Source organism: Aquarana catesbeiana, linkage group LG01, assembly GCF_042186555.1.
Source record: "Aquarana catesbeiana isolate 2022-GZ linkage group LG01, ASM4218655v1, whole genome shotgun sequence".
Classification (NCBI taxonomy): domain Eukaryota; kingdom Metazoa; phylum Chordata; class Amphibia; order Anura; family Ranidae; genus Aquarana; species Aquarana catesbeiana.
The window spans coordinates 277300739-277315581 of NC_133324.1; the positions used below are offsets into that span (position 1 = coordinate 277300739).

At 41.0% G+C, this 14843-nt stretch overlaps 1 protein-coding gene across 1 annotated transcript in view; it reads left to right on the forward strand.

Moving 5' to 3' along the window:
• HIRA (histone cell cycle regulator) overlaps positions 1-14843 on the forward strand; it is an 88956-nt gene that overhangs the window by 38084 nt on the left and 36029 nt on the right. The window contains exons 15-19 of the mRNA XM_073628989.1: positions 5685-5843; positions 6911-7106; positions 12576-12680; positions 13948-14096; positions 14189-14350. Of these exons, the coding sequence (XP_073485090.1) occupies positions 5685-5843; positions 6911-7106; positions 12576-12680; positions 13948-14096; positions 14189-14350 (771 nt within the window). The remainder of the gene's footprint in view (positions 1-5684; positions 5844-6910; positions 7107-12575; positions 12681-13947; positions 14097-14188; positions 14351-14843) is intronic.

Genomic DNA, 14843 nt, shown 5'->3' on the forward strand with positions numbered 1-14843 from the left:
GATAGGACACAGCTGGCGGGCGGGTAGTGTTTAAGGAGATTTTCACATTTTTCCCACAATACAACCAATTAATTCACCTTTGTTTATCCATGCTAGTTTGAAGATAAGTGAGTACAACAATATGCTAAAAATATATATTTATTAACTAAAATTTCAGTGTAAAATAATATCCAATACAATTGGTGATATACAAAAAGATATTTAACTTCAAATATCAAATATATATGGGTGATACAGATGAAAATAAGTTTTACCACAAGCTCTTGTTACAACATGTCATATTTCAACACTAAGTAAACAGCTTTCCGTGGCTCTATAGACTTATATAGACAAACTAGGTGTTGGCTTTAACGTGTGATTTTTTTTTTTCTCAAAACAAATAGACCTCCAAGCTTAAACTTCTTTTACAGTATATGGACAATTTTGTTAACCATATACAAACTTGGTAATTTAACCAAGACTCATTTTTAAATAAAAATGAATTTTAGAATGAATCTGTGGTTCAACACAAACATAACTAATCCAATTCTAAGACTTTGAAGTCAGTTTTGTGAGATATAACAAGATGTGTATCTCCCTTGGTTTAAAAGCGAAATGAATTCGTATTGCAGTTAGAATTCAATTCACTGCACTCCAAAACTGAACAACCAATATTGATTGGGTTAGTTAAGCATGTGCTCAAACAATTTCAATTACCCAAAAGGTAAAATAAAAACATTAATATTTTACCATGGCTTAAGACTTTTTTTTGTTTTTTTTGTTTTGAGAAGTATCAAGTGGATGTCCAAAGGACTTATTTGACCCTCATTACTACATCTCTGCACTCTGTTTTTCTCCTCTCTTCTTCCCGTCTCAAAACTCAAGATCTTCTCCCCTCTCCAAATTCTTTCAGCCTCCTCACTGTAATGTGTAACCAGTCTATATCCCCCTTTAGAATGTGGGTGTGGAAATGCCTTTCACGTCATGAGTGTCATTTTCTGGATAACCCTTATAGGACAATTGTAGTTTCCTTTATTCACCATTGCCAAAGGGGGGGGTGTTGTAAAAAAAATTGAATTTAATACTGTACTTGAGTACCCTATTGACTTTGGCTTAGGAAAAGCACATAAAATATCAAGAACTGTCATTTATGTGTCATACTCTCCAGATCTAGTGGCGATTCCTAAGATCTATTACTTTAACCGGTTCCCGACCGGCTCCTGTAGATATACGTCGGCAGAATGGCACGGCTGCGCAAAGTAACATACCTGTACGTTACTTTGAATTTGCCTCCGTGTGCGCGCGCCTGCTGCGATCTCCGTGAGTTGGGTCGCGGGTCCCACGGACTCGATCACCGTGGGCATACCCACGATCGCCTCACGGAGAGGACGAACGGGGAGATGCCATTGTAAACAGCATCTCCCCGTTCTGCCTAGTGACAGTGTCACTGGATCTCTGCTCCCTGTCATCGGAGCAGAGATCAGTGATGTCACATACACAGCCCACCCCCTACAGTTAGAATCACTCCCCTAGGACATGCTTAACCCCTCCCCGCCACCTAGTGGTTAACCCCTTCACTGCCAGTGTCATTTACACAGGAATCAGTGCATTTTTATAGCACTGATTGCTGTATAAATGACAGTGGTCCCAAAAATGTGTCAAAAATGTCCGACATGTCCGCCATAATGTCGCAGTCACAATAAAAATCGCTGATCGCCGCCATTACTAGTAAAAAAAAAAAAAAATAATAATAATAAAAATGCCATAAAACTATCCCCTATTGTAAACGCTATAACTTTTGCGCAAACCAATCAATAAACGCTTATTGCAAATTTTTTTTTTTTTTTTTTTACCAAAAATATGTAGAAGAATATGTATCGGCCTAAACTGAGGAACAAAAATGTTTTTTTTATATATTTTTTGGGGTTATTTATTATAGCAAAAAGTAAAAAATAATGCATTTTTTTTCAAAATTGCCGCTCTTATTTTGTTTATAGCGCAAAAAATAAAAATTGCAGAGGTGATCAAATACCACCAAAAGAAAGCTCTATTTGTGGGAAAAAAAGGACATCTATTTTGTTTCGGAACCACGTCACACGACCGCGCAATTGTCAATTAAAGCGACACAGTGCCGAATCGCAAAAAGTGCTCTGGTCAGGAAGGGGGTAAATTCTTCCGGGGCTGAAGTGGTTAAGAAAATATACCCACACTAATTACCTTTTCTTTAATTTCCTTTAAACTAGGTAATGTGGAATTTAACCCTGTGTATTTGACTAAAAGTATAATGGCTTGTTCTTAAACATCCCCATTAATAGAACTTCTAGACATCACATTCATACACAGTATTTCCCTCATATGAATAATATGAAGACTAATCAGTGAATACATCAAATATATATTGCACAAACCAAAATATGTGACTCTGTTAGAGTAATTTATATACATAATCTAATATACCATAATGTAATAATAATGACGAACGTTATTACTAATTTGTAGATTTGCATTAATTAATATAAAGTATTTCAGAAACATAATTGGTTAACATGTCTCTTCTACTTTCATTCCTTAGTCAAACAGATGATGTCTGTTTGTTCATTGTTATTTGAAACTTAGGAGTCCCTTATCTTAACATAATATAATGCCTTAAAGTGGAGTTCCACCCCCCCCCCCCCCCCCCCCAAAACAAAATAAATTAGAAATGTGCTTAAAAAAATTCTTAAAAAATTTGCGAAGTCTGCCTCCTTCGGTGCCTGGGCTCCTGACGTCACATCCCTCGGCGCAGGAAGGGAGATCGCCTCTCCCCCCTCCCTCTTGTCGATCATCTGGAACACGTGACCGGTCCCAGATGATTGCTTGACCAGTGACGGCGCGCGGCTCGTGCATGCGCAGTGGGTGCCCGGCTGTGCAGCCAAAACGGGGGCACACCTGACAAAGATTCATAATTTACAACTTAGTAAAATATATGGTGAGGCCTTAAACCTTCCTATGAAAATCTCTTCTCTAAAAACAGTGAACTTAGTTTCAACTTTAGAGAGAGAGAGAGAAAAATTTTTTAACAAAATGGCTTCTGAATTGTACAAAAATATATATGAAAAATATATGATGCAGAGGCCTTAGGAATTCTTTTTAAAGCCAATAGTCCTGACATACCCATGCTAATTTTCAGCTTTCAGCGCTGTTGCATTGTAAATGACAATTGCGCGGTCATGCATCGCTGTACCCAAACAAGGTTTTTATCATTTTGTTCCCACAAATTGAGCTTTCTTTTAGTGGTATTTTATCACCACTGGGGTTTTTATTTTTTGCTAAACAAAAAAAAAAAGACCAAAAATGTTGAAAAAAAATGTTTTTTCTTTGTTTCTGTTATAAAATTTTGTAAATTTAACTAAGTTTTTAGTTTTTTTGTTTCTCCACTGATGGGCGGCACTGACGGTCACTGATGGACAGGGCTGACAGGCGGCACTGACGGGCACTGATTGTCATCCCTGGTGGTCATGGGTGAGCATCCCTGGTGGGGGGCTGCACTGAAAATCAATCAGCACAGACCCCCCCTGTCAGAGCAGCTGATTGGCTCTCCTCTACTCGCGTCTGTCAGTGCGAGTGAAGGAAAAGCAGATAAACGTTCCTGTCATCAGCTGTGATTGGACACATGGTAAAGAGCCTACGTCAGAGGCTCTTTACCAAGATCGTTGATGCGGTGTGTCAGAATGACATCGACACCGATCGCGGCTTATTCTGCTTAACGTCATATGACGTCTAGTCAGGATAACTGGACACTTTCCAGCCGTCATTCTGCTATATGCCAGGCGGGAAGTGGTTAAGTGACTCTTAATCTCGCATTGCGTAGATCTCTGTGCAGGCATCGCCAGTTTTGTGTTTCATTTTTCTTTGTATTGCTGTGTTGCCCTCCCCTTAATTGGATTGCTTCAGGACGTTCCTGAATTCTGCAGATCCTCTTTCCATTGATGAATGATTAGGAAAACAAACACAATTTTTTTTTTTTTTTTTTTCTTTTTACTCACCATAAAATACTTTCCTTTTAGCTCATTGAGAGACGAAGGTCCCAGCCCTCTGAACTTATGATCTACTCCTAATACTACTTTACTAACAAAACTGAAGCATCCCGTGAGTGGGAAGGGTTTTACATGGTTGTCAAACAGCTTCTTTTTTCTTTTTTCAGTTGCACTTTGAATGACTATTGCGCGGTCATGAAGCACTGTACCCATATGATTTTTTTTTTTCACACAAATAGAGCTTTCTTTTGGTGGTATTTAAAGTGGGGTTCCACCCAAAAAAAAAACTACATGAAAAATTCTAAAAAAAAATACAAAAAAACATTTGGATATTTTTTTTTTTTTTTTTTTTACTCACCTCTAAATGCCTTTTGCTAGGGGGTCCCTCGTAGTCTGCCTCTTTCAGTGCCTGGGCTGGTGACATCACTTCCGTCTCGGCACAGGAAGGGCTCAGCTCTGTTCCCTCCCTCCTGTCAATCATCTGGGACCCATTACAGGTCCCAGGTGACTGAGCGGCCACTCACGGCGTGTGGCGCTGCTCGCGCATGCGCAGTGGGTGCCAGGCTGTGAAGCCACAGCCGGCGCCCACAGTTGCAATGCCGGCGATGCTGAACGGAGGGGGAGACGAGCGGGGCTTCGATCCCCCGCATCGCTGGACCCTGGGACAGTTAAGTGTCCAATTTAAAAGTCAGCAGCTGCAGTATTTGTAGCTGCTGACTTTTAATTTTTTTTTTTTGACTGGCCCTCCTCTTTAAGCACCACTGTGTTTGTGTGTTTTTTTTTGTTTTTGTTTTCTGGAAAAAAAATGGAAAAACAAAATTTTCTTCATTTCTGTTATAAAATGTTGCAAATCCTCTTTCTTCATAAATTTTAGGCCAAACTGTATTCTGCTACATTTCTTTGGGGAAAATAACCCAAATCAGTGTTTGTTATTTAGTATTTAGGAATGGTATAGAGTCCACAAACTTTGGTATATATATCTGAAGATTGATCAATCCTGATGTACTGACTCATTTCTTGAGGCCCTAAAATGCCAGGACAGTACAAATATCCCCAAATGACCCTTTTTGGAAAGTAGACAGTCTAAGCTATTTAATAAGAGGCATGGCAAGCTTTTTGAAGTTGTAATTGTTTGTCACAATTTTGTTTGTATACGTAATTTAAAACCTAAATACAAATTTCACAATTTTTTTTTTTTTTTTTACACACGATCACCAGCGCAGTACAGCATCATATAACTGGTGTGGCAGTGATCATTTTTTATGTTTAAGCAACCATTTTTACTTAATGAAATCAGTTCATTCAGTGTTTACTATTGTGGTTAGCTGTGATTGCCCACAGCTAATCACATGGTATAGATGGGCTGTGATTGGCCCTGTCTGTACCATGTGATCACTGTGACCAATCACAGAGATCATTGTATTAGTACAAAATGGATGGCATGAATTAAAGCCATCCATTGTGCACAATTGTTATGTGATCTGCTGTGATTGGTCACATCGATCACATGGTACCAGAAGCGGCCAGTACACTGGTTATCCGCAGCGTGGCCAGTTCTGGGAGGACGTCATATGACAAATGACAGCCAGGCGCGAACTGGTTAAATAACTTTAATTGATGCAAAGCATAACATGTCTCCTTCTGTGTTGATAAAGAGTGTTAGTAATTCCATTTTATCTTTTCTTGTAGTGGAAATGCTCCCTCTGCTACTCCTACAGCCCTCGCAGGTGTCTCGACTCAGCCTAAGATTGAACCTATGAAAGCACTAGACTCGCGATTTACAGAGCGATCGAAAGCCACGTCCGGCACAACAGGGGTCTCTCACACGAACCAGGCTGCTGCAGACAAGTATGTAGAGCAACTTTGTAATTGACTATTACTCTCTAAAGGTGAGCACAGACATCAGGGAATGGATGCCTGGACCTGCTCAATCCAATCCAAGCCAAGCTTCTGCCTGGAAGCTGAACTCTGGGTACATGCAGAGTAATGCAGAAATGTAGCAACTTCTCCTTCTTTTACTAAAGAGATGATCATTTTCGCACTAAAACATCTCAGACTGGAAAGCGTGTTAAAAACCTGGTTCTAGACTGGTATCATTTCCTGGTATGGAAACCGGTCCCCTTGCCACCCTTCTGTAGTTCCATGTAGGCAGCTCTGATGTCACCATGTCAGTGCTACCTGCAGTAGCAGTTTCCTATCCAATTTATACAATTTTCTCTGTGTGCACGCTGACATCCGGAAATATGACGTCAGTGCATGTGTCTGACTTGTTCACTCAGCTCACAGCAGCATGACTGTATTCATCTTATTAGATCTAAAGATACTCTCTGTACATATTCAGATGCCTGAGCAATGACAGTGTAGTTCTCTGCTCCTCTGTTACTACCCAAAGCACCTCCACACACTCCCAAGAGGAAGCCCATGGGCTTTTTGGAAGTGTGTAGTCTTGTGTGGTGAGCCTTTGTGCACAGGATAATCTGCAGGTCACCATGCACATCCCTCTCCCCTAGCTGGCCTGATAACATTAGTACAAACTCAGGTGTATTTATTATTATTATTATTATTATTATTTTTATTATTTTATTCATTTATTCTTTGATACATGCATTTTTTTTATTTCATCTACTTAATGCTCTGCATTTGGAAAAGGATTATTTTGCCCCAGATTAGCTTTAAGAAAAAAAGAAGCAAACTGGTGATCCCTTTGTCTCCTGAGAAGGGTCTTTTAAGGCTGTGTATTTGTGTGATGGCAGGCAAATCTACAGATTAATGTGAGCATACTTAATACATTTTCCTATATGCATATCCTTCCCATAGGAGTATTGGCTTATACAACTGGATACAATATTTGTGGACAGCTTTGTTTTAAATGACATCTATCAGTACCCAAAACACTTTCTATATTATCTACACAGACTGAAAGATCAGAATGCTACTAAAGAAGCAAAACAGCGTGACCTCTTGGACAGCAGTAGCGACAGCGAAGAAAAGATTGTAACCAAGTCTCTTTCCAAGCGAAAGGTTGAAACTGATGCCGATCTTGGTGAAAAGAGAAAGAAGGGACGACCTCGGAAAGACTCTCGGCTTATGTCCGTCTCTCTTGCTGTGCAGGTTACTGATGTTGTTTTATTTTTTTGCAAGTGCAACAAAATTTACGACCCAAAAACTGTACTGTATTTTACAATTTTTGCAAAGTTACCCCTGTGATGCAGCAATGCCCAATTCCAGCTCTTCTTTTTTTTTTTTTTTGTTTTGTTTTGGACAGACCTTTGTTAACTTTATGACCCCTTTCACATGGAGTGGATCCGTCCAAGTGGAATTCGCCTGCTCGGAGGACAGCCCGCTCTCCTCTATGGGGTGGTCGGATGGAAATGGACTCCATGTCCGTTTCCATTCGATTTTGCCATCCGTCAAGCAGATCGGATGACACGTATCACTATAGGTCTGTTTTCAGCGGATTTTGGCGGATCGGATGCCTGGTGGGTGTCAGCAGACACATCTGCCGCCCCATAGAGGATCATGGGTGGTCCGATCGGGTCTGCCTGAAAAACTGACAGGCGGACCCGATCGGAGTGCTGGCGTGAAAGGGGTCTATTGCTATCTTTGTCATTCTTTGGGAGAATATTCTCGTCTATTTGAGTTCCAGACAAAGTGGAAAGTGAAAGGAAATCTCCCCAATGGGTACACAGTATTAAAACAACTTGGCTAGGGTAGAGCTCTACTGAGTTTTTGTGATTTGTGACTTCGTTGGAAATATTTCTCTTAATTTCCTTTCCAAGTCATGAGTCTCATAATAAAGAGAAATCTCAACAGGGACTAAGACAACTAACAAAACCAATTCCTACGATACTCAGAAAAAAATTGACTGGATCATATAAGCATTGTTTAGGCTTTGTAAATGTTGTTTTGAATAGAGTGAGTTTCTGCAAGCAGTTAACAAGCTTTACACAACTTTTTTCTAATTTTTAAAGCAGTGTTTCGTAACCTTTTTTCACTCAAGGCACCCTTTAAAATTATGTACAATCTTGAGGCACCCCTTTCTAAAATGTAACAAACTAAACTAATAGTTTTGCATAACACGGCAACAGCCACACACATAGCACTCTCAAATTAAGGCTGAATATACACATGGAGTTTTTATTATTGTTTTTTTCATTCAATCAGGGGGTTGAATTAAAAAAAAAAAAAAAAACATCCCCGATGTTGATGAAGGGAGACAGACATCAGTACACACCAGTGTGTTGTGAGTGAAGTGATTTTGCGCAATTTGTGATGAAGTAGTCAAAATAAGCAGAGATATGCAATTAGCGGACCTCCAGCTGTTGCAAAACTACAAGCCCCATCATGCCTCTGCCTCTTGGTGTCATGCTTGTGGCTGTCAGTCTTGCTATGCCTCATGGGACTTGTAGTTCTGCAACAGCTGGAGGTCCGCTAATTGCATATCCCTGCCATACGGGATAAATAGAATATAAATAGTGTATTAAAATATAGGTAGTGTATTAAACATCTATCTGGAATAACATCATTGCTATATAAAATGATAAATATATAATACAAAATCTCAATCTTGCCGTGCAAAATCAAATAAATCCTTATATAATCATGTGAAATTGGGTGTGTATCACCTGGTGTAAGGGAAAAAGCACAAAATCCCTAAACATAAAAAAAGTGACAAAATGGAAAAAAATGAAAAAATATTTTTAAAAAATAAAAGTAAAAATAAAAAATGAACAATGAAAACACAACTTCAAATTAAAAATAATGACAATAGAAGTCCAATATTTCTACAGTAAATGGGAAGTGGTAAAATCCTGTGGCTATTATGATTGATGGAGATGATTATCCATTCATAATCCTGCTGTGACTTCCTCAATGGTTTAGTCTCCCAGAACTCTTACCTCAATGCCATCAATAGCAGGCAATCACCATCTGGGATATCCACTGACCTCCCTGGATAGTAGACAGGATCTCTCTGGGTGGTGTGTGTAATAGTATTCCTCCTTAGGGTACAGCAGTATGCTCACAGATCCCATAGAGGGTTGCCTCAGTGGGAGATAAGGGGACACTTAGACCAGTTCCACTTGCACAGAGGGGGGGTTAGGGGGACACTGATTGCAATAGTTAAAAAAACTTAAGTAAAGTAAATACATGCGGGATGACAATGTTGTCGGCCTATTTCACCCAATCCAGATATCCGCATCCTATTGGATGCTTACTGTGAATTTATTTATTGGTCTGTTTATCACAGTTAACTATTTAAATATCTAATCACCTTGAGTGGATGTCCTAATACTGTGTCGTTTATCTTCTGTGATTCGCTCCTGGCTCCTAGAGTTTTAAATGGCATGAGTCATTTACCAATAGGATTCTGATATCTGTATTGGGTAAACGGGCTGATAATGTTGTTATTTATAATGTTGTGGAAGGTGTTCTTACATGTATTTACCTTTTTATTTAAGTTTTTTTTTTTTTTTTTTTAACTACCGTATTTATCGGCGTATAACACGCACCCCAATTTAGGAGGGAATTTTAAGGAAAAAAAAACTTTTAGGAGGGAAGTTGAAGGGGAAAAAAAACTTACATTTAAATGCCCATCATTGCAGCCTTGTCAGTGCAGCCTTGTCAGTGCAGCCTTGTCAGTGCAGCCTTGTCAGTGCAGCCTTGTCAGTGCAGCCTTGTCAGTGCAGCCTTGTCAGTGCAGCCTTGTCAGTGCAGCCTTCCCCAGTGCAGCCTTCCCCAGTGCAGCCTTCCCCAGTGCAGCCTTCCCCAGTGCAGCCTTCCCCAGTGCAGCCTTCCCCAGTGCAGCCTTCCCCAGTGCAGCCTTCCCCAGTGCAGCCTTGTCAGTGCAGCCTTCCCCAGTGCAGCCTTGTCAGTGCAGCCTTCCCCAGTGCAGCCTTGTCAGTGCAGCCTTCCCCAGTGCAGCCTTGTCAGTGCAGCCTTCCCCAGTGCAGCCTTGTCAGTGCAGCCTTCCCCGTGCAGCCTTCCCCAGTGCAGCCTTGTCAGTGCAGCCTTCCCCAGTGCAGCCTTGTCAGTGCAGCCTTCCCCAGTGCAGCCTTGTCAGTGCAGACTTCCCCAGTGCAGCCTTGTCAGTGCAGACTTCCCCAGTGCAGCCTTGTCAGTGCAGCCTTGTCAGTGCAGCCTTGTCAGTGCAGCCTTGTCAGTGCAGCCTTGTCAGTGCAGCCTTGTCAGTGCAGCCTTCCCCAGTGCAGCCTTCGTCAGTGCAGCCTTCCCCAGTGCAGCCTTCCCCAGTGCAGCCTTCCCCAGTGCAGCCTTCCCCAGTGCAGCCTTCCCCAGTGCAGCCTTCCCCAGTGCAGCCTTGCTCCAGTGATCCCAGCCATTCTGGGCTTCAAAATCGCCGATCGCGATTTGAAAATGGCGCCGCCGGCGCCGAAATACACAGAGCCGGTCCTCGGCTCTTTCCGGCGGCTCTCGTTCACTTTCAGCTCCACTCGTAGTCCCGAGCGGAGCTATCCGAACCTAGCCGAGTAGGTTCGGATAGCTCTGCTCGGGACTACGAGTGGAGCCGAAAGTGAACGAGAGCCGCCGGAAAGAGCCGAGGACCGGCTCTGTGTATTTCGGCGCCATTTTCAAATCGCGGTCGGCGATTTTGAAAATGTGACAGGTCGGGATCGCAGGGGATGCGTGTACCTGCGATTTTCCCCTGGTTTTAAGGGGAAAAAAGTGCGTGTTATACGCCGATAAATACGGTATTGCTGTAATATATAAAGTTTGTTTTACCTTTTTTATATTGGCTAAACTGATCAGGTGTTTTCAATACCTACTTTCCCAGTCTGTCCTTGGCTGATTTATCTTTTTTTAGATTAACTATTGGCTCCATCCATTTTCGAATCAACTCTGACCAGCTTCCCTGTCCCTGCTGAAGAAAAGCATCCCTGCAACATGATGCTGCCACCACCATGTTTCACAGTGGGGATGGTGTGTTCAGGGTGATGTGCAGTGTTAGTTTTCCACCACACAGTGTTTTCCTTTTAGGCCCAAAAAATGTGATTTTGGTCTCATCTGACCATCTTCTTCCACATGTTTGCTGTGTCCCCCACATAGCTTCTCGCCAACTGCAAATTTCTTTCAACAATGGCTTTCTTCTTGCCACTCTTCTATAAAGGCCAGATTTGTGGAGTGCACGACTAATAGTTGTCCTGTGGATGGATTCTCCCACCTGAGCTGTGGTTTTCTGCAGCTCCTCCAGAGTTACCATGGGCCTCTTGGCTGATTCTCTGAATAATGCTCTCCTTGCCCGGCCTGCCAGTTTAGGTGGACGGCCATGTCTTGGTAGGTCTCCAGTTGTGCCATACGCTTTCCATTTTCGGATGAGGGATTGAACAGTGCTCCGTGAGATGTTCAAAGCTTGGGATATTTTTTTATAACCCAACCCTGATTTAAACGACTCCCCAACTCTATACCTGACCTGTCTGGTGTGTTCCTTGGCCTTCATGACGCTGTTTGTTCACGAAGGTTCTCTAACAAACCTCTGAGGGCTTCACAGAACAGCTGTCTATACTGAGAATAAATTACAGGTGGACTCTAATCACTAATTAGGTGACTTTTGAAGGCAATTGGTTCAGGGTATCGGAGTAAAGGGGGCTGAATACAAATGCACGCCATACTTTTCAGATATTTGTTTGTAAAAAGTGTTGAAAAAATTTATCATTTTCCTTCCACTTCACAATTATGTGCCACTGTGTTGGTCTATCACATAAAATCCCAATAAAATACATTTACATTTTTGGTTGTAACATGTCAAAATGTGGAAAATTTCAAGGGGCATGAATACTTTTTCAAGGCACTGTATGTGAACATGAACAACACAGAAGGTATTTCCAGGCATGCCACAGAGTATTAACTAGCGCCATCCTTAATGCTTAACCCTCAACTGATGAGGTTTTCTAAAGCCGGTGTGTAATTCTATTTGGTGTTTTTTGTGTTTTGTTTTTTCCTTTGACAGTCTCGGTTTTACAAATAAAAATTGAAAATATATTGAGTTTTTGTGTGCACTAAAATGAATTTTAATGTATTTTTTTGGTGCAAATCTAAATTAACATTTTGAAACCTCTGTTTATTATTTTTCATTTTTTTTTAAGTTCTGTGCAGATTTCTTTCAGATAAATGAGTTTAGAAGCTAAAGGATTAAACACGCTTTACTGGCTTTCAAGAAAGTTGCTCAGATCTTGACAAATGCTTGCTGAAGCTGGTGCTGTTTGGGCTGGAATTAATAACACTGAACAATAGTCTTGTAGTTAGGGGGTGTAGTGTACATTTTCCTAAACTAACTTGATTGGATACGGTTTTCCTCTTACATCCATTAAATTTATATGCCATTTTTAGTTTTCCTGTTAAGTTTTCACATAAGTTTGTATGCATTCATTTTTCCACCCAGCACCCCCCTCCCCTCTTTGCTGAACATCCTAATAGAGCAATTCTGTCAGGGCTAATGCATTTACTTTTTTGAAATCATTAATATAATTTCTCATACATTACTTTTTTTGCATTTTAATTTTTAGATTCTGCAACGTTTGAGTAATTGGAATTATTTAGTTATGTTTTGTTATTTTGCTTATCTAGTCTCAAGTGGCAACGACTTCTGAGAAAGAATTAACATGTGTAACTACGCCAGCATTAACACTCAGGCTGCCAACTCCAGCCTCCCTGAAATCCTTTACTGTACAGGTGGGTCACTATTTTTAACGCCTTTGAACCATAAAATAAAGCACTGACTTTTGGAATAGTACACAAGGTCCTAATCCAGAGTCCTGTTAATTACAGGGATATTTTGCTTTATACATAGGTTTATGTAACCCCCTCAATAGGAAACTAAATTGGATAAAAATGTTGAGGCCCCTTGGAGCTCTTGCCATACTGTGCACGTATGGTCAGCAAATTATGGAACCATTAACTTGCTTGCAAAGCACCCTCCTCCCAGAGATGTCCTTTGTCAATGGCACTTCCATTTTCTCTTGGTTTCTTTTTCAGGTTTTTAGTGTTCCTCCATTCTGATTGACTGAACTCCTGTGCATAGGAGTTACTTTGTCCTGGCACAGAATCCATGCATGGAAATGTGCATGCACAGTTCAGTGTACAGTTAGAAAAAAAAAAAAAAAAAAAAACGCTGTCAGGGAGAAGTAATTATGGCAGAAGAGACTTGCAGAGACCGTCAGTATTTCCTGCACAATGCACTTAAGTTTCTCTGTAAACGTTACTGACTGCAACAATCTCTCTGGCTGACCAATCTAGTGTGTATTTGTTCGGAAAGGGGGTTAGTCAGCTGACCGAGTTTATATCAATTGCCAATTTTCTTATGAAATGAGACCTGTTTCAGGGATGTTTCTATTGTAGTTGATCATGGCCTATATGTTTATGTAAACAAATATTGCTTACCACCATCACCTACAGTTATCTTAAGATTAAACTGCTGTCAAATTGTTAAACAGTTGAAGTGCATATTTGGGGACTGTTTTAACACCACATAATTTGTCATTCTGTTTAGCCAGTGTTCTGATCCAGGAAACCCTGCCAGACAATATAGCTCAGGCCTGGAACTCACTGCTGAGTATACTGCAGTTGAGCAATGCAGCTCAGTCCAGGACCTACCTCAGCCAGACACTGAACAGTTAGGTAGCAGTAACACTCTGAGATCATGCCTGTGCTCACCCCTCCTCTAAGCATTTTGCCTGTCATCAGGGCCTTCACTGAGAGTCCTCTCCCAGGTACTCTTCTGTGTTCCACTGTGCATAGAATTACGGGCAACCAATCTCAAGTCAGAGTAGGTGCTCATGCTGGTCCTATCTAAAAACGCATTTAGCGAGTACAATTTTAACCAAGTTATGACTACTGATTTGTCAACCGCTCCAGTACTATTTTAATCTTGCTTGGGTTTGATTGATCATTTTGTTGTTGAAAGTCTAACTCCAGGGTCACCCATCCTCTCACTTTCCAGATAAGCTCAGATCCCTCAATGTACATCGAAGTAGAAAATGAAGTCCGGGTAGTTGCTGGATCAAAGATTAGCCGGCTCAAATGTAATCGGGAAGGAAAGGAGTGGGAGACTGTAATGGCTAATCGAATCCTTGCAGCAGCTGGCAGCAAGTATGTCTTGTGACACTTTTTAATACTTGTGTGTGTGTGTGTATATGCGTGTGTGCGAATAACCTCTTCAAATCTTTTCTCTCATTCTGCAGCGAGTTAGTCTGTGTGGCCTGTGAAAAGCGAATGTTGTCCATGTTTTCTAGTAGTGGAAGAAGAGTATTCCCACCTATCATCATGTCCTCCCCTATTTCCACATTGCAATGTACAGGTTATTATGTCATGGCACTTACAGCTGCTGCTGCTCTGTCTGTCTGGTAGGTACAAAAAGTTATACTGGTTTCGGCAGTCTGTGTAGCAAAAAGCTACGTTAGTTACTACATAAATGGTATTCCTAAAAACTGATTCAATTTTAATTCATCGTGAAATAGAAATTGGGGAGTTTGTTAAAGAGTAACTCCACTTTTGTTGAGAAAAAACATTCCCCTGTGGATAATCAATGTGCATTGCAGGAATTTTAACAAACTTTTTTTGCAGAGTCCTACCTTGTGTTATTCTGAAGAAATAGCTGTTTGTGTCCATGTTCATGAAGTGAGTGAATCTGTACAGAAGTGATTTTAGAATTATCAATCAGTTGCTGCACCTGGAGGACTTTAATGAGTAAAGTGGCAGGGTTGCATCTTTTTAGACGCAATTTCTCTCTTACATTTTTGTTGCAGGGGATGCCCAAAATCTGACTTGTAGCTTAGTGCAGACTTCTGGGAAAATCTGTAAGCGAATCATAGAAGCAGGACATTTCTGGGGGGCATT